Genomic DNA, 21,330 nt, shown 5'->3' on the forward strand with positions numbered 1-21,330 from the left:
TAATCAGACAGGGCTCTGTAACAGTTAAGAAACTGAGCTAGTCTCCCACACCAAATGTCTGCTGATGTCTTATAAACCTATTATTATATTACTCTTAATTAAAGGAACAGGGAAACAAAAATTGTGATTTTATTATTTTTTATTGTTTATTAAGTGAACAGATTTACTGACACAAAATACAGTTTCCAGCTATAACCCAGGCATTCACAGCAGGATATGTAAGTAAAAAGACAGACAGACAAATCATTAAGTAAAGCATATATGTGTTGAATTTATGGTGCAAAATATGTATCTATCAGATCTAATAAAGCAACTAATCTAGAATAATAGTAGGCAGCATTTTACAAAATACTGTGTACAATAAAAGAGAAATAACATATTACTTTCCACTGATAACAACATGCATACACCAAATAATACAATTAGTTAAGGAGCAGTGACTAACTGGTTAATGATAATAAGTATCATTATGGAATAGCATTGGCTGGAGGTGGAATGGGGAGAAAACAGGTGTAAAGGTACTTTAAATGAGGAAGGATGCAGAAGACAAGAGACTTGAAGGCACATAGAGGTCTTTCTCAAAGCAATAGCAAACAGACAGCAATTTAAGGTGCTATACTCACTCCTAAAACAGACAATATAACTTAAAAAGCTCATATTACATTTCACTGCAGCCATATCTGCTAACATTATTTCTATTAAAAACAGTTGTAAGGGGATGATGTCCCCTTAACTTCCATCTTCTTTTAGAATTAGTGCGGTTGGAGTTATGGGCAACACTAGCCCCTACCATACAGATGATATTAATGGTGAGCACAGTTTGCAGATATCACTGATTGGGCACCCATGTTCTGAAGCATAAGCATTTAATTTTAACAGTTACAGAATTAGCATGATGGTGCTATACTCAAACATTACAAGATGAGTAGTGTAGATCAGAGTGCAAGTAATGTGTGCTGTATCTTTAAGAAGCATGTCAAGGCTGTACGTGCACATATAAATCTGACATGTGCAATCCCTAGTACCATTTTGAAAGAGCAGCCAGAGAGTGAGCATACATGATCGCAGTTGTTAGTTTATATATAAGTTACTTAAGGTATAGTCAGTAAACTTCTACAGTGATGTGTTTGTATAAAATAAATCTGCTCGAACAGATCCCACAAACACTCTTCTATTGTGTCCAAAGTAGGAGAGCGACAAGTAGGACTCATAAAAGTATGCCCAATGTAATACTCAAGAAATGCTGCTGAGCATCACTAATGAGAAAGGGTGCAGGAAGGTCAGCATGGAGGTCAAAGTGAAAAGGAATAGAGTGGAGAAAGGTAGGGTTAGGAGGTTAAAAAAGTAAACGTCACAGTCAAAATACTTTGTCAAAAATCAGTGGTCTAAGTGTTGGATTCAGAGTGATAAAGCATGACCCAAGGTCAGTAACCAACATGGGTGTGGGAGGCGGGGAACCAGAAAAAGCTAGTGAGTGGTCAGTGTTAGCTTACCTCTTCTCAGTGGAAGGAAAACACATGGTCATGTGCACTGCTGACTCCCCAGTGGATGGTTGAATGTGCATGCTTCATGCTACCACTATTACAGCATGTTACTGTCAGATGGTGGTCAGCAGTGTCGACCATGGATGTGCACACCCCATGTACCAGCACCGTCATCTGTAACTGGGATGTGTGCACATACAGGAATGTGCATGCTTCATGCTACCATGATTACAGCACGTTACTGTCAGACAGTGGTCAGCGGTATCGACCATGGATGTGCACACCCCATGTACCAGCACCGTCATCTGTAACTGGGATGTGTGCACATACAGGAATGTGAATGCTTCATGCTACCAGTGTTACAGCATGTTACTGTCAGACAGTGGTCAGCACTGTCGACCATGGATGTGCACACCCCCATGTACCAGCGTGCTGTTACTGGGATGTGTGCATGGACAGGAATGTGCATGCTTCATGCTCCAATATTACAGCAAATTACTGTCAGATGGTGGTAAGGAACGGAGGGATGTAACTGGGATGTATGCATCTGCAGGAATGTGCATGCTTCATGCTACCACTATTACAGCACATTACTGTCAGATGGTAGTCAGTGCTGTCGAACATGGATGTGCACATCCCAAGTACTAGCACTGTGAGCTGTAACTGGGATGTGTGCACATACAGGAATGTGCATGCTTCATGCTACCACTATTACAGCATGTTACTATCAGACAGTGTTAAGGAAGGGAGGTTAGGGCTAAGTAGAAAACGCTAATGTTGCCTGGATGCTGGCATCTCATGACAAGCTTTCACTCAAGGAGGAATGAATGGTTGTTGTGTTATGGGAGAGCTGATAGCTGACAGGCAACAGAGATGAAAAAGAATAAAAAAGTCACTGGACACAGAATTACTAAATGCCAAAGTTTATCTGAGAAGCAGTCTATCCAATGCACTCATATAATGCCTCCTTGTTCATAAAAGGTGCAAATAGTTTTATAGTAACCTTAAACAATAGGGGCACGCACTGCCTGAAGAACTCTGAACCAACCTGTTACACTGTGAAAGAATCAGACCAGAGAATTTAACTAAGTACTTTATTACAATAAATAAAATGTAACAATCTAAATAAGGTACATAACTCCATTTTAAGTGCTTTTGTTTCACACAGCAAGCTTTATCAGAAATAGTACCTTCATCACATCACTTCCTTTTATAACCTTCCTAAAAAGAAATTTAATGTGACTGTGTATGTCTTCACACTTTACAGCAAAACTGAAGAACAAAACTACCTTTCATTAAGAAACTACATAAAAATTATCATCACTCACTTGTCTTAGAAATCTTTCTTAAAATTATTTTTTTTTAATTTTCTCTCTATTATTCAAGACAAATGCAGTTTAAGGGTATAATGTTCTGTAAAAATATTAAAAGGGCTTATTAAAATTCTAAGAATATAAACCTTGTGACAAGAAGATGAATATTAACAAAACATTTAAATAATGTAAGATACTCTATAAAAACAGTACCTTATAGAATACCTTACAAAATCATTTTGTTCATAACTTAGCTGTTTAAGTTTCAAAACTGGCTGCAAAGACACCTTCTCATTCAACCCCGGAACTCTCTCTGCATCTAACCTTAGCTGCCAGAGCAACTACTTGTACTGTATTACTTTCTCCCCCTCACCTCCCCTAGGGCTTTTCAAACAATATCTATAATCCCAACAGTGATTTTCTTATATTCCTTACAACAATTTACATGTTTAGCCAAGTTAGTTTTTCTTTTGGATATCATAGTTATGCTCATAAATTATTTTTCTCAGTGGCCTCTCTGTCTTTCCCACATAAAACCCATCACATCCTAAACATCTTGCTAGGTAGACTATACCTGCAGAGCCACAATTTCTGTACCTGAACTAAACTTTTGAACCCAATCTGTTATTTTAGAATAACATATTTATCTTCAGTAATATATGGGCATTGCTTACAATAACCAAATTAAGTTGTCCCTGCTTTCTCCTTGTTGAAGCTAATTTTACTTTTCTTATTACCTTTGAATAGTTGTTTAAAATTCACCAGTGTTTTGTTGATAAAAAGTAGTTCTTTACCAATAGTTCCCACTATGTCCTTATTACCTTCAAGAAATTTCCAGTTCCCTTTTATAACATTTTTTATGTCTTTTGACATTTCATCATATGTCACTGCAAAGGCTATTTCATAACTTGTTCTCACCTTTGTTGTTTTTAATAACCTCTTTCCTTTTCCCTAATAATGAGGTAAACCTATTCTCCCATCCTTTCATAACTTCCTTCATTATATCAGCTACCATTTCATTGGGATACCTCTTTCCATAAAATTAACTGCCAATTTTTCCATTTCCTCATCTAAATGCTAAGGACTAGAGGTTCTTAATGGAAAGTAGTTCATTCTTCAATTTTGTTGTAAAGTGTGAAGATATACACAGTCACTTTAAATTTCTTTTTAGGAAGGTTATAAAAGGAAGTGATGTGATGAATGTTCTATTTCTGATGAAGTCTCCTGTGTGAGACGAAAGTGCTTAAAATTGAGTTATGTGCCTTGTTTAGATTGTTGCATTTTATCCAGTCTGGTTCTTTTGCACTCTAACAAGTTGGATGAATAGTTTTATGAAATCGTGAGTTTACGTTATGCTCCAAAGATTAGGCAGTTAGATATCCTGGTCTGGAGCATATCGAGGAAAAAGCTTTGTCTTTGTGATTCAGCCTTACTACAGTGCAGTGCAAATAGAGAGCATCGCCATTATTAGGAAAAAAAAAGGTAGCATAGCACCCTCTCTGTAGCCAGGCAGAGCAGGTGTTGTAGGGCAGCAGCCTAGATTAAGAAGTTTGAAAGTGAGGAGTAAGAATGCTGTAAGGTTGCTGTATTAGTTGACTCCCTGAGTATGAGCTATTTTTCCTAAGTGACTGCAATGCCTTCTTGGGAGCTTGTAGTCTGAACCCTCAAACTACATTCTGACTGACTTGTAAGAAGGAACTATTAGTGTTAATAATGCATAAATAAGCACATTTTGAGTATATTACATCATCGAATCACAATTAAGCGAATGTCTCCTACTCAAACACCTATTCAGCGAACATACTATTCATCAAACTAAGTTTTCAGGAAAAGTTTCCTAGGGCAAACTGACGGTAGTCCACCCTAGAGATGATAAACAAAACCATAAAACTTAACACATACATAGGTGGGGTCTATGCCGCCCATACCCCCTAACTAAATATACCAACTCCGAGATTGCACTACAGTGGGAAAAGTGCAAATTCTAGATGGTGTCCAAATATCGGTTTGCTTTAGGAAACTTTTTGCTGAAAAGTTAGTTTGATTGATAGTATGTCCACTGAATAGGTGTTTGATGAAGAAGAATTTGCTTAATTGTGATTTGATGATGTGATATAGATCCCTACATTTTGTATCATAACACTGAATACCACAGACCTCTGGTCCTGCTGCATCAGAATTATTTTCATAAGAATAGATAGCTATATTACAATGAATGGGTCATACTGTAAGGTCAAGAAAAAAAAATCGCCAAGAGGAAATGTCTGCAATATCAAATTTTTATTTTCATTAAATATGAAGTGAGTAACATTTAGAAAATAAACACAAACTGCTTTTTACCCCTAAAAATACCTTTCTTTAATGTTCCTTGAGATATTAACTGTTCTTAAGAAAAAAATCTGTTTGACTTGATTACTCTGAGTCTCATGTTTTTACAGGTGGAGACATTTCTGCTGTTGAGATAACTCATCATCAAGGCAACAGAGGACAAATCAAGACAATCAGCTGCAGAATGAATTTGCCGGAAAGCAAGACTTATTCAGTGCAAACACTGATGTGGCACTACAGCAGAGAGTTTGCCAACAAACCTCATCGGCAACTTGTGGAATCCAAAGATCGATTCTCAACCTCAAATGTAATGTACAATAGAACAGTGCACTTAAAAATCCATAGTTTAAAACTGAGTGATGCTGGGTTTTATTACTGCACAGTCTCCCTGAGACCCACTCCATACAGAATGGCATTATATCACATGCCAAATATCACAGAGCCTGAGTCCATCATTTCAGCTGTTTGTACTGTGCATTTGAGTGTACAAGGTAAGCTGTTTAGAATATATTTGGTTTGTAGAATTAAGAAGCAAAATGTTGCACAGTGTGGTGATTGTATATAATATGATGTGGTTGTGCAGCAGTTAGCATTGTTGCCTCACAGCAAAAAGTTATTTTGTTTGATTCTTGGCTGGGGTGCCTTCTGTGTGGAGTCTGCATGTCCTCCCTGTGGTCGCATGGTTTTCCTCCCACATTCCAAAGACACACAATAGGTGGATTGGGCACTCTAAATTGGCTGTAGGTACGAGTGTGTGTGCGAGGTACTGATGAACTACTGTGGCAGGGCTAGCCACCCAGCTATGTAAACCTTGGCTCGAGATGATTGTCACTATTGAAGTGACACCCTGACCCCATGTGCAAAATGGGAAAAGGGGCTGAGGATGGATGGATGGTCTATAGTATATGTGATAACCAAAAAAAATATGCACTTGCCATCTTGACAGTGCTATAAAAAGAAGGCCTCATATTTGGTAACTTCTAGGGTTTATTACATAGACATTAGGGACACTTGGAAGATAAAGCATTTCCAGGCTGCCAGATACCCTCCTGTGCTTATATCAGACATCCCTCTTTCTCCAGTTTTGAAGCTGATGAGAGTCAGAGGAAATGACAGAGGGGATGAGAAGGTGAAGGAGATACAAGATGGAGGGAAGGTTTGCTACCAAAGATGGACTTTCTTCTTAAATATCTATCATTAAGGTAAGTGCATAACTGTCATATCAGATAATGATAACCGTATGATAGAGTTGCTGGCAAATCCTCCTGAGTGGCTACTCTCACTTGAGCATACCCCTGATATCTGTAGCCCTGAAAGAAAAAAATGGAGCTGGAAACAGTGCCCTGCTTACAGTGCCATGTGAATGTGGTAGGGGAAGTTCATATTTGTGCTGCCCAAATATCATTTAAGGGGCATTATGAAAAAAAGGTTATGGAAGTAATCACTGATTTAATGTGAATTTCAGAGTTTGCCTACAGAGCTCTGACATATTTGTCATGACAACAATAAATGTACTAGACTAACCATATGGAAAGGGGGCTCTTGGTAACTTTTTTGCTTAATTTCACTATGGCAAAAGTAACAGATATTTATTTTTTTATTTATTGGTATTTATTAAATGGTTTAGTCCAGCTGGGGAAGACAACACATTGCCCCTTTTTAGGGGACCCCTGGGGAGAAAAGCTTCATGGACAGTTTTGCATACATTAAAAGAAATAACAATAATAATAATAATAATAATAATAATAATAAAAGAACTAATACATCTAATTTTATCTATACAAAATGTGCTTCATACACACTAAAGCATAAAAAGGAAGTACATTATAACATGTGTTGGTTATTATTGGTTAGTATTTAGTATTTGGAGCAGGAAGAAATTGGATTTTAAAGTGCTAGCCTGAAACAGAGGTGATGCAATAATAGATGAGAAGAGTTAAGTGTTTTGCTTTTTTGCTTTTTATTTTAAATAGAGTGGAAAAAGAAAGAGAGGGATAAAAGTAGTTATAGTAAGTAAGAGAACTAGAAGAATAGGAAATTTTGGTTGTGAGTATCGAGAGGGAGAGAAAAGAAGTAATTTGACTGGATAGAGAGAAGGGGGCTGGCAGTGTGAGGAGATTTATAGTGGAGAGATGTGTAGTATAGTATAGTACAGTATAGTTTAGCATAGTATAGTACAGTACAGTATAGTTTTGTATAGTATAGTACAGTATAGTTTAGTATAGTGTAGTATTGTATAGTACAGTATAGTTTACTATAGTGTAGTATAGCATAGTACAGTATACTTTAGTATAGTATAGTATACTACAGTGTAAATTAGCTAGGGTGGAACTGGGACATAGCCATTTGCTTTTAGGTTAGACTTTTATTTGGTCCCTAAAGGATTTGCATTTGTTAAGTTGTTTGATTTCAGTAGATAGAATGTTCCATAACTTAGCAACATGGGAGGAATGAAGGCAGACACCAGCATGATTATTAGATTTAGTTGCTAGAAGAAATACAGTATTTTTTTATTGAAATGAAGGGGTTTATTTGGTGAGTATGGCTGAAGGATGTTTTAAGGCTAGGACAGTGGGGTGGATTGCACATTAGATTATGAATAATAATTAATAGGAAGACAGCTGTGTGATGTGGTAGTTGAAGACATGATAGCCACTTGACCACCACACAGTGGTGTTTTTTTAAGGTTTTTTGGTGGCAAATTTTGCTCTTTACTAATAACATTGTTCTAGTAGGGTGGATTGAGCCCTATGTAAATTAGTGGGAATGGAGGTGGCATAGAGCAAAGTAAGGGAGATGGAAAATTGTTGTGATATAAGTTCTAGTATGACTAGAAAAGTAACATGCTACTCTCTAGAGGGCACCTAGTTTTGGGCATTTTTTTGATTATTTTGTTAATATGTATATTGGATTTTAGATTTTCATCAGTAGCTACCCTTAGTAACTTTGTGGATGAAATAAATACTATGATTTTATTCTTTGCTGAGTTAATTTTAGAAAGAGGTTTGCCAGTGGAATTTTGATTTGAGGTAAACAACATTACTATTGATTTTTTAGGATTAAAGAAGATTTGAGATTTATTTAACCAATTTTCTATGGATGACAGCGAGTCTTGTGTTTTTGTTGGACTGAGTGGAGGTTTGTGTCATTGCATATTAATGTTGAGTTGTCTGCATAGTGTACAAGAAAGGCCTCTGGATTTTTTTTGTGCTTCTTGGGGGTTGTTAATGAAAATGTTAAAGAGTAGTGTTCCAAGTATTAAACCTTGGGGTACACCTACTGAGACAGTGAGAAAGGAGGAATAGATATATTATGCCATTTAACTGCTTGGGATCTATTTGAGAGGTAACTGTGATACCAGGTGAGAGAAGATGTGTTTAGTTCTGTCATAAAGAGTCCTTCCAGGAGGATGGCATGGGAGACTCTGTCAAATGCTTTTCATAGATCTAGGAACACAGCAGAGACAAGGTGTCCATCATTTCTGTTTTGGTTTATGGTGGAAATGAAGTTTAGCAGTGCTGTAGTTGTTCTGTGGTGGGGAAGAAAGCTATGCTGTGAGGTGTGGTAATATAGTCAAGGAGCTGAGCTTGAATACACTTCTCAAGCACCTTGGCTAGGGGTGACAGGATGGCAATCGGCCTGTAATTAGAAAGCTCTGTGGAGTTTCCACTTTTATGGAAAGGGAGTATATATGATTCTTTTTCCAAAGGGTGGTTAGGTATTTTTCTTGGACTGATCATTTTATGAGGATGGATACAGTATAGTCCCATATTACACATTCGGCTGGTAGGTTGTCGGGGCAAGGGTGGTAGATTTTAATTTAACAAGAATCTTTTTGATATGGGTAGTGGCGACAGAGTTGAGAATAAAGTTTGTTGTGGAGTTGTGGTTGTCTTGGTAGGAACTGTTGTGTCCTTGAGTTAGGAGCAAGAACCTGAATAAAACTGGAATTAAACTGGTTTGAGAGGTAATAGGTTAGGTTGGGAACACTGACTAGAGTGTAATAGGTTATTTATGGTAGACCTGAAGAGTTTGGGTTGTGTTTCTTTCTGTTCTGGAGGTTCAAAAAGTAAGTTTTCTGTCATGATTAATTTTTCATTTACCAGTATTTCTGAAGCCTCTATAATTTTGTAGGTTAGGAGTAATTTTACATTTTTGCCACGTCTTCCAAGCTTTGTCTCTCTGGATCATAATTTGTATTGTATCTATGTTACACCAAGGAGCTGGTTTTGGTTTTGCCCTTTTAGAATGATAAAGGCCATGGGCATTGAGCAGAACTAAGAAAAAATAGTTGAAAAATGGCACACCATCATCTAAGGGGAGGAATATTAATGGTTTCTAGTTTAACTTTTTAAGTATGGCATTGAAAGTAGCTATGTTGAAGCATTTTAGATTGTGTACTTGCTTGAAAGTTTGTAGTTTCTGTATAAGCGCCCTGTCTCTAAGTATGTAAGCAGGGCTGTGGTCACTAAGGGTGTCTGGGAAGCAGCCACTAGGTAAGATTTTATCTGGCGAGTTTGTTAAGATTCAATCTAAGGCTGTGTGGCTGTTGGAGGGTTTATAGAGTCTAGTTGAATTTTCTTTAATTTGGGTAAAACCACAGAGATTTATGGTATTGGTTTGAATTATTGTTACTAATATTTTGCCAGTCTATATTTAGGTTACCTAAAATGATATTTTCTGTTTTATATTTACTGTAGTCCAATTTAAAATTTCTTCTGCAGTAGCAATATTTTTGTCTGTTGAGATTTAGGCAGCTATGATATGGATACACTTGTAGTTCTGTCAGGAGTGGCCTTAGGTCAACTGGTGCCCTAGGCAAAAGGGCTCCACGACACCCCCCACCACACCACCTAGTGCCCCTATCCAGGTCTACCTACATTAAATAAACACTGAAAAAGCGCCCCTGCTAGAGCGGTGCCCTAGGCGACCACCTAGTTGGCCTATGCCTAAGGCCGGCTATGAGTTCTGTAGTTTAAGAGATGACACTAATAGCTCAGAGTTTTGCATGGCAGGTAATGGTATAATACAGGCACTTCTCCTGCCCTTTTTCTGTTCCTATCCAGTCTCAATATGCTGTAGTCAGCTAAGAAAGGAAAGAAATATATTAATCAATTATGGAAGGATCATATTACTATGAAAGCATGTTAGGTTAATTGGTTGGAATGGAGGATTGCTTTTAAAAGAAAATATAAAAATAGTTATCTATTGTCGCAGAATAAAAAAAGAAAAGCAGGAATGTATTAAAATACATAGAGATACAATGGATAACATAGAAAATAATAGAGATTACCATGAAAAGGGAAAAGTAATTTATAAGAAAAATTATGAGAAAATTAAAGAATTATTGTATAAACAAAGGTATTTTTCTACAAGGAAAAAAAGAAGTTTCAGTTTAAGTAAGATAGTAAAGGAGAATAGTAGAGTAATGACAGAAATAAATGATAAAGAATGTAAGGTGGTGTAGCATTGATATTTAAACACCACCTCAATATTCGAAATCCTTTATGCCAATCTAAAACTAAACCCAAACAAAACAAGTAATATCATAGGATGTTATTTCCCACCAGGGCAAAATATTACACCCCTGGAAAATCTTTTGAGCTGGGCTACTTTATCTCTACCCCAGGAAACCATCATTGTCGGTGACTTTAACATCGACTGGCTATCCTGTAATAACAGTCTTCCAACCATTCACCTTAATCTCATGGGTTCACTCAACTCATTCAATCCCCAACCCGAATCAACAAAAAGCCTAACAATCATACCTTACTTGACTGGATCCTAGTCAACAAAGCCCCTCACTCTTACCAAGCAGGCTGCTTACCTGACAGTCTTAGTGACCACTCCCCCACTTTCCTAATTCAACACCACACAAACAGTCTGAAGCCCATTATCCACAGGCAAATATGGAACAAATCCAACTTCAGCCCCAACTTCTTCATCTCCTCCCTGCAAAAAATTAACTGGTCACCACTAAAATACCTCAATCTAGATGAGGCTGTCCATTTCTTCAACAGTACCTTCCTCTCCATCCTAAACACCCATGCTCCTGTAAGAAATGCCAAAGTCAGATCCAGGCATGCCCCATGTTACAAAAGACCACTAGAACCCTAATGAAATCTACAGATAAGGCCTGGGGCACTGGCGACTAACAAGAAAAATAACTCTGATAGGCAATCATTCCTTGAACTGCGCAATAAAGCCAAAAATCATATAAAATTAGACAAATCCCTCTACTATAAATCCACCCTAAACTCTACCAAAACCCTAAGCAATTCTGGTCCACTATTAACAGTATCCTCCACCCAGGGAAGGTTGATACCCCCCAGCCATCCATTCCCCCCTCCTCCAGCAGTATTGCTGACTCCTTCAACAAACACTTCACTGAAACTATAACATCTCTAAACAAACAACACTTCCCTACAACAGCTCCACCAACTCCTAACCCTAAACTCCCACTCCTCTTTTCTTCTTCATCCCAGTATCTACCTCCATCATAAAAAGACTATTGTCAAAACCTAAACCCACCAAACTTGCAGCTGACAACCTCCTCTCTCAATACTTGAAAATGGCAGCTGATACACTAGCCTACCCAATTTCACTTCTAATCAACTGTTCTATAACAGAAGGCTATGTTCCCTCGATATGGAAAATATCCCACATCATTCCCCTCCACAAAGGCACCCCCTCCACTGACCTCTCCAGTTACTGCCCCATTACTATCCTCTCCCCTCTCTCCAAAATACTTGAAAAATGTATCAACACCCAGGTCACCCAGGCCTCCGACTACCTCCTAGCTAATAATCTCCTCTACAAAGCCCAACATGGCTTCAGGCCATATCACAGCACTACCTCCACTCTGCTCTCCTTCACCAACACTATACTTCATCATAAAAACAATGGCCTCTTCTCTACTGCTGTATTTCTAGATCTCTCAAATGCCTTTGACATGGTATCTCATGAGCTACTACTCTCTACTCTCCCCAACCTCTCCTTCTCAGAATCAGCCTGCAACTGGTTCCACAGCTATCTACACGGATGCCAGCAATCAGTAATCTGGGATGATAACATATCACCTCACCTCCCAATTACTCTCGAAGTTCCCCAAGGGTCTATCCTTGGCCCTCTGCTGTTTTCACTTTTCACTAACAACCTACATACTGCTACCACACAAGCATCTCTCATACAGTACGCAGATGACTCTACTCTCATCTGCTCTGCCCCCACTCTACCAGAACTACAACAAATCACACAGGAATCATTCTCATCTGTAGCAAGCTGGCTATCCAATGCTCAGCTCCTATTCAACCCAAGTAAGACAAAACTTCTCCTGTTCCAGCCTTCCAAAGCCACCCAAAACACCCCCTACTTCAACATTCTTGCCAAAGACAATACCATCATCTCTCCATCAGAAAATACAAAATTACTCGGTGTGGAAATAGACAACAAACTTAGATTTGGCACCCACATATCTCCCACAATAAAAAAAGTCCACAAGAAACTTGGAACATTATATCGAAGCCACCAATTACTAACCAAGGCAGCTAGAATCTCCATAGCCAATTCCCAGCTAATCTCCACCCTACTCTATGCATCCCCCATACTTACCAACATTAGATAGAGAGACCTACACAAGCTGGATGCTTGTTACAACAAAATTGCTAAATTTGCCACTGGAACCTCCTACCGCAGCCATCATTGTATCTCCCTTAAAGAACTAAACTGGCTAGAACTCCCGCAACTCTTTCACTTTAATCAACTCACCCTTGCTCATAAACTTATTCACTACCCCCTTAACATCCCTTCCCTTCAAACCCTTCTCCAACCCTATCACCTCACTAGGCCCCTAAGATCAAGCAACAAAAATCAACTCATTGTTATCAAACCCAGAAAATCAGCAGGAGAAGCCATATTGTCATTTACCATATCTAAACTTTGGAACAATCTTCCACAATCTATAACTACTCTACCTTCCAGCAGCCTTTTCAAGACTGCACTCAAATTCCACTTAAATTTGCACTGGCTTTGTCCTTGTTCTAATCCAGACTAACACCCCCCTTACCCCCCCTTAACCCAACTATACTACCGCCACTACTAACCACAGTCAGAAATAGCTAGTTGTCTTTACATACTTTAACATCTTGTCTGACAACTTTGTTACTAATATTATAAACAACAAGAAACTATTTTAACTTGCAACATTTACTGTATATGCTGTTGATAATCGATATCTTGTTATTGTATTAAAGTCAACAACCTGTAATGTTGTTTACTATTGCTGCAACTTTGTATCTCTATTTATCATGTACATGATGTGGAGCTTTCTCCCGGCATCACTGAAAAGGACCTGCGTCCAGTCGGAATTTCCCAGGAAACAAATGTAAATAAAAAAAAATATATATATAAGGAAAAGCTAACAACAAATTATGGAAATCCCTGTAAAATATGTGGAAGAAATGTTTAGGAAAAAAATGAGATGAAGGCAGGATTCAATAAACTCTACATGGCTTGTCTAAATGGTGCATGCGTTGCAGCGATAGCGAGCTAATTTGTATTCAATAAGCAGCTCTACATGATGTGTAGAGCTGCACAAACATGATAAACATCATGGCATGCTAATTATAGCATGAGCAGCTTAACTGTATGCTGATCAACCAATCCAAGATGGTGGAGCAATTCAACAAGCTATAAAGCCATCATGTACACTTAGTGTAGTCTTTTGCCTTGTATTCCAAAATCTACTAGAGTACTGCCACAGAAATTACACTGGGGGGAAAGAATGTTAGGGGCTACTGCTGCTCTTCTGCATGTGTATGTGCAACAGGCTCAAGTCCATGCTGCTGCTGCTATTGATAGACCTCAGGTAAGGAGGAGAAGGGTATTTAGGCCCCATTTAACTTCTCATGGTCTGCATGATGTGGAAATTGTAGAGTGCTACACGATAGATAGAGACCCCCTGCAGGAACTCTGCAACCTCTGACTGAGACCAAGGGCAAAATGAGGGGAACCAATATCTGTCGAGACCAAAGTATGTGTAGCACTTATAATATTAGCTACAGGAACTTTTCAGAGACTCACAGGAGACGTGCAGGAATGATAGAGGCATCAGCATCCAGGATCCTTCACCAGTTTCTGAATGCTATGCTATGCTACAGCATGCCTGTGACTATATATATTTCCCCCATACCCCTGATGACAGAACTAGAACTGTGCAGGATTTCTACCCCATAGCACACTTTCCTGAAGTCTTGGGTGTGATACACTCCCTGCACATTGAGATAAAAGTACCAGCCATAGAACAGGGAAGGGTCAATGTCAACAGAAAGGTGTTCCACTCCATTAACTGGCAGGTTATGTGTAATGCTAAGGGAATCATCCTGAATGTGTGTGCTGGCAACCCCGGCAGTTACCATGACTCCCATATTTGGCACAACTCACAGCTCTAACAGAGGTTTTCCAGGGTGATATCCCTCAAGGCCATTTACTGGGGGATGAGGGGATGCAATCAAATCATGGCTGATAACACCCATCAGAAATACACACACACACACACACACACACACACACACACACACACACACACACACACACACACACACACACACACTCATGCACACGCGTGCATGCACACATGGAGGAACATTATAACAAGGCACATGCTCAAACAAGAAATATCATAGAGCATGTGTTTAGGCTGCTGAAGTTGTGGTTTCAGTGCCTGGATACATCAGGGGGTGCTCTGTAGTACAATTCCAGTACTTGTGTCAAAATTATTGCAGCCTGTGCTATACTACACAATGTCATCCTGCAAAAACAGCTGCAACAGGGACACCATTTGCTAGGAGCAAATGTTCCACCACCACTGGTAAGTCACCACATCCACACACAGGTGAGGAGCCAAGGCGGAACCCCTAGCTGCTGTGGGTGTAGGTAGACATCGGAGTGCACAAAATGCTCCCATCCTGGCCAAGAGGCAATAGATAGCACACATAGTGACCAGGTAAGGAGTACAGCTTTCATCCTATGCATATACATACAGTAAACTTGATGCCAGGCAATGCTCACAACCTTTACTTATCCATGTAATGGCTGTGTAGTGCTAGCATCACACACAGTCAGCCCCACTTTAAAACATTTGTAACTGCAAGACTGTCAAAGTAAATGCTGAATCTGTAAAATAAAAATAAATGTGTAAGGACATGAAAGAATGGCAGACACCTGCATACAGCAATGACATCAGTATGTGATGTAACTGACATATAACATAGCTAATAAAACTACAAAAACTACTACCACTATGAAAGGCTCACTTACAGTGTCCAAAGTAAAAATACCAGCAACAAACGAATAGGAAGACACAGACAGCTGATATATCCAGTTCAAAACTTTTACTGCAGTGCAACAAAACTGGATATATCAGCTGTCTCTGTGTCTTCCTATTCATTTGTTGCTGACATATAATATATGTTTATGCAGTTTATCAGCTAACATCACTCATGCATCTAAAATACCCAGTACAGAAAAATCAGTACAAACTCTTCTTATCCGTACATTCTCACAAGTAGAGCAATAAGCATGACTGCCGTAGCGATGATTTCAAGGTAGGAATCACAACACCAAAATACTGTAATAAATCAGAAAAGATTTCCAGATAATATCACCAATACATATGCTAACCACTCAGTTCATTACCCATCCTTTGCATCAGATAATATACATATGTAAGCCTGAATTAAAAACATAGAAAAAAGGTGATGGTACAGTTAGTGTCACTTGCACAGGGTGGGGGTTAAGGGGGCAGGAGGCCAAGGCTGACACCAAAGTAGTGAGTGTGTGTGAGTAAGAAACACAAGCAGGCAGAAATATAGATAATATCAAAAGACTACTGAGACAGAATGACCTGCAACCCTCATTAATGCCTCATGTAGCTGGTATATGTGGGCATCTGTATGCACACTCTATGTGAAATATGTGTGTGAGTGTCTGCATCAACACAGCCAAGTTCTAGCACTAGATCCTGGCATGTTAGACAGGTGTGAGCCAGCTGAGTCACCACTGACTGCAAGAACTAGCTCTGTCAGGAGTTGCACTGGTATGTCCATGGCTATGGTCATATGTGGTGCTGCTACCTGAATGTGAGAGATGTCTGCTGGATAAGCTCTCATTATGACTACACCCAAGTCCATGACCCCATGGCCTACCATGTCTGGCTGTGGACAGCTCAACCTCTGATGAAGCAGTGGAATTAGTGACACTATGGGAGCAGGATCAGGCACTGCCATGTAGGCTAAGACCAGATGATGTTGCAGCCCTATGGCCATGTGGATACTGTCCCCCTCCCAGCAGATGTTCCATCACAGACACTGCCTGCTCCATTGTGGCATTCACCTGATCCATTGAATTGGTCACACGGTGGAGACAGTCATGCATGTCAGCTTTGCCACATCTAGAACCCTAAGCATGTCCTCAGAGGCCCTAGTGGAATGTGCCTGTGCCTCCATGATGGTCTTTAAGATACATTGAGTGGCATGTAATCACACATTAGCATCAGGTGGAGGGTGGACAACAGGCTTACTCCAATCACTCATTCTTTAAACTGTATATCTGTGATGACCATGGCTGGCAAGCACTTCTTCTGTGGCAATGAGGAATAATCACCAATCTGGAAATGTATGCATTTTCTTTTTTTGCATAGGTTTGAATCTCATATCATACAAATTACTTTTACCAGTGTGTAAGTCCCCACAAAATAGGTGTCAGATCATCCCATTGCTCCCTCCAAAGTCACGGCTTAAAAGCAAAGCCACTGAGCATTTCAATGTTGACCATTGGAAAAAGTGTGACCAGGTATAGCAGCACATATGCATGCCACAAATTAATGCCAAATATCATATTATCCTTGCTGTTTCATAACTCCCTTCCTCTTTGTTTGGCAATGTTTCTCTTCACTTACAGCTGTGCAAATGTGGTTGGCATGGTTGTGCGTGTTTGCACAATGGTCATAAAATGCAATATAACAAATTGGCAGGAAAAGACTTATACTGTTGTTGGAAGACTTTTGCAGACATGGCAGGAGATGGGAAGGATGGCGCCAAATTCAGGGCATAGAGGTGGGGTGTAGAGGAGTCAAATATTTGTTGCAAACCTCATTAAGTGCTACAGCTGTAGGCTGCTGCAGGGGGAACTATGCTGGATCTCAGTATAAGGCTGAGGCTTGGAACAGCCTAACTAAGGCTATCTCTAGTGTGACTGACATACCACGCACTGGGGAGCAGTGCAGGCACCATTACAGTGACCTGAAATGGTGTAAGCAGGGACAACTTGACTAGTGGCTGGTTGAGTTTAGAACTGCTAATATACCACAGTTGTGTAAGTATACAGATAGGCAAGATTGGTATCCATAATGCTTTCATGTCTCTTTTTCTCTCCTTTATTTTACAGCTGCACAGGAAATCTCAGCGAACAAGGAGACACATGCTGAGTGTTAAATAAAATAAAATTTCAATACACAGGAGGTTCAGGTTAAAAAGTTTACTGGTGTACACCAGGAGGCAAAAAAAGTACAAGTACAGAATTTTGTCTGACATGAAACAGGAAGCACACAATTTTATATAGGTTTAACATTTAAGCTATGCCCACCTTACTGATGTGATATGTCACAGGGCATCTACATCACTTTAGCTTACAGTCCTCTATTCATAAAACTGTTGATGCTGTATATTTAAAAAAAACATTTCCTCTAGATACAATACGGCCTTGCTATCCAGCTGGTCAGACATAATGTCTTTCTGTAAAGTTACTTCTTCAAGGTTTCATATCAGTTCGAATACAATAGCAGCTTCAGTCTTTTAATACACGTCTTTGTTCTCTGTTACACTTTCTCCCACAGCTGCGTGCTATCTCAGTAACACATATACAAGGCCAAATCATTCCAACAGGAAAGAGCAGAAGATTTCATTATTTCACACATTTAATTTCCTGACCCAGCAGATAATCACTTGTGAAAAGCATAAACATTAAAACTTGCTAAGCTAGCATTCTGCCAGGGTCAAGGATCAGCTTTGTTTCAAGCCACACTGTAGTTTCAAAACTACTTACATTTACACATGAATTAATCTGTACTGTTATATGATTAATAGAATAAAAGGCATTATATACTACTTTGCTTTTAAACTAGCATTTCTCATATATTCAAATACACATTTTTCTAACATTTTCCCCCCTATTAATACTTTTTATTCTATTTTGAAGTATGCATAGTGTCATTTCATCTCCTAGCCTTTTCCACTTAGGATTTTCAGCTAGGTGAGTCATTCAATCTATACTTCAGAAAAAATGTCATCTGAGATCAATCTTTCAATCTCAATATCTTGGTACAAAGTTTCAGTAACAGATACATCAATACAATCTTTGATTAATCTTTTCATGCAGGGAATTCCACAGCAAACACATGCTCCTATTAGGAGTATAACCACACAAATGTCAATCAGAATATTCATTAGGATGGAACCCCACCCCCAAATAGATTCTGGAAAAAGTCCATCAGTGGGTTTGGGTCTGGTTCAGTCATGGCTGATACTTGCTGAATTACCTCTAGGTGGTTACTGATCTCATGACGATTGTCAGGAATATAAGCACAGCATTCTTCTTTGATAAGCGCGCACGTACCACCTCTCGCCGCTAGGGTGAAGTCAAGAGCCATTTGATTTTGTAGCACAACAGTTCTCATTGCATTCAGTTCATCAGTCACCAGTTCTAGGGTGGAAAAAGTTGCATTACTCATTACTTTGAGAAGTTTCGACAACTTCCTCAGCTCCCAGATCGATTTGACTGCTCCATAGGCTGGGAATATTCCTGCCCAAGATATAACACTATCACTCAAGTCCATATGAGTCAATTCGCTTTTGTCTTTTACTGAATTGTGGTCTTTCCAGCCAGCTTCGATCTTTCCAACTGGATTCACAGGTTTTTCAACTGGACCTTCGGGTTTTCGGGCTGCTTCTCTCACGTTTCGTATCTTACCCAAAGGTAATTCTGCAGTATGTCTTATTGCCAGAACCAAATAACCAAAAAAACAACTGCCGGACCAATTCTCAGGTAACCATTTATATGCTTTTTTCCCACAAATAAAATAACAGTTTTCTACTTTAGTACTAATACGCATCAGCCCTGCATGAAACATTTTCTGATCTATAACTGATAATTGTTTAAACAAAACTAGATTTTTGCGAATGTCATTCATAGTTGTTTTCAATGAGTTTAAATACGAGTCATAATTAGTATTGCAAAAAGTATTGCCATTACCATTCTTAATATAACATCGGTAAGATATGGTTATATTACAATTGCTCCAGCCCACCTGGAGGGTGTCATTTTTATAAAAACATACAACTCCTTTTTGTGTGACAGGTAAAAATAAAGCTATTTTGTCCTGTGATCTTACAGTTCCTGTATCGAAAAGTAAATTCTCCCAAGTCTCATTTATCCCCAAAGGGACAGCAGACATTATCAGTCCTCCATATGCTGTTGGTATAGCTGTACAAACCCAGCAATTTGAAATGTTCATAGTCTCTGCATATACACGTTTCATGGCTAGGTATGTGTTAAAATTTGGATGCCAGTCTATACACGTTTCTTCACGCCTTCCCACTTTCACTTGTGTGGTTATGTGTAGGATAAACCACAACAAGAGGAAAATTGTCACAATTACAGTCAATAAATGTACACTCAACAAAATGATTATGCAACATCTCTGGGGTTGATCTAAATTTCTATTCACTTTGTTTTTGGCCATCTCGGTCTGGTTGTGTATCAGTCACAAAGTTTTTATCAAGTTGAAAGTTCTTTACCAGTTTACAATGCATCAAATGAACCCAGGACGTCCTCTCGGCCACTCTAACTGCAGTAGGCATTGCCAACAGAACCTGGTACGGTCCCTCCCACTTTGGACTCGCCCAATTCTTCCTTTTCGGCACTTTCAGCCAAACCCACGATCCTGGGGCCAAGACTGCTTCCACCGGTCTGGTCTGTTCCTTATCTGAAAAAGAGTTAATCTGCAAAACAGATTTATTTGTTAACAGTTTCCTCATATAACTAGCTAATGAACTGTCAGCCTCTTGCTCTGCAGGCATGAGAGCTTTCCACTGAGGCACATAATATGCTCTCCCAAAAACCATTTCAAAGGGAGTCATACCCTTTACATTTGGAACCATTCTCATACTCAGCAGTGCTAAAGGCAGACAGTGTATCCAATTCTTTTGTGTCTCCTCTACTAGCTTCCTAAGTTTGCTTTTTAGGGTACCATTGTACCTTTCCACCAGTCTTGCTGACTGTGGGTGGTAGGCACAATGGTTCTTTAAGGAGATACCAAAAAATCTACCAAGTTGGTGGATTGTCTGGTTTACAAAATGTGTGCCGTTATCACTATAAATCCTTTCCGGAATGCCAAATCTAGGGATTACTTCCTTTATCAGGGCTTTCGCCACTGTTGCTGCATCCAGGTTTTTGGTTGGAAAAGCTTCTACCCATTTAGAAAACATGTCTACAATAACTAAACAAAACTTTTTCCCTTCACATTTATTCAACTCTATGAAATCCATACAAATAGTATGGAACGGGTATGGTGGTATAGGAAAACTTCCTTGCTTGGTTTTAAATGCTCCTTGTGCATGGTGCTTGTAAAAGTATGACAAGCTGCACAAAATTTTTTTGTGTAGTTTGTGTATCCGTTTGTTTGGAATATTCGGTTTACTAACTATACCATTCCCCCTGTTGAGACATGGCAGTGCCCATGGCTCAACAAAGCTGCATATTTAAATAAATTAGACAGCAATATCAGTTTTCTTTCTTTGGAAATGTACAGTCCATTCTCAAGAATTGCACCTCGTTTTACCCATTTTTGTTTCTCCGCTTTTGTAGTAAGTGTCTGCATTGTTTTTAACATGTCTAAATCTAAAATCTCAGAGGGTTGTAATTCCTCATTTAAAAGTAAAGTTTCTGAGTCTGAGGCTGCTTGCTTTGCAGATGCATCAGCTCGTGCATTGCCTTTTGAAATCTTATCCTGCTGTTTTGTATGAGCTACACATTTACAAATAGCTACTTTGGTAGGTAACTGAATAGATTCTAATAACTCCAAAATAAATTGCACATGATTAATAGGTTTTCCACTGGATGTTATCATTCCTCTATTTTTCCATTGTTGT

At 39.1% G+C, this 21,330-nt stretch overlaps 1 protein-coding gene across 1 annotated transcript in view; it reads left to right on the top strand.

Moving 5' to 3' along the window:
* Positions 1 to 21,330, top strand: part of LOC122812221 — a 459,827-nt gene that overhangs the window by 64,769 nt on the left and 373,728 nt on the right. The window contains exon 2 of the mRNA XM_044084564.1: positions 5,236 to 5,616. Coding sequence (XP_043940499.1) covers positions 5,236 to 5,616 — 381 coding nt within the window. The remainder of the gene's footprint in view (positions 1 to 5,235; positions 5,617 to 21,330) is intronic.

Source organism: Protopterus annectens, chromosome 9.part0 (genome assembly GCF_019279795.1).
Source record: "Protopterus annectens isolate FY-2018-M chromosome 9.part0, PAN1.0, whole genome shotgun sequence".
Lineage (NCBI taxonomy): Eukaryota > Metazoa > Chordata > Ceratodontiformes > Protopteridae > Protopterus > Protopterus annectens.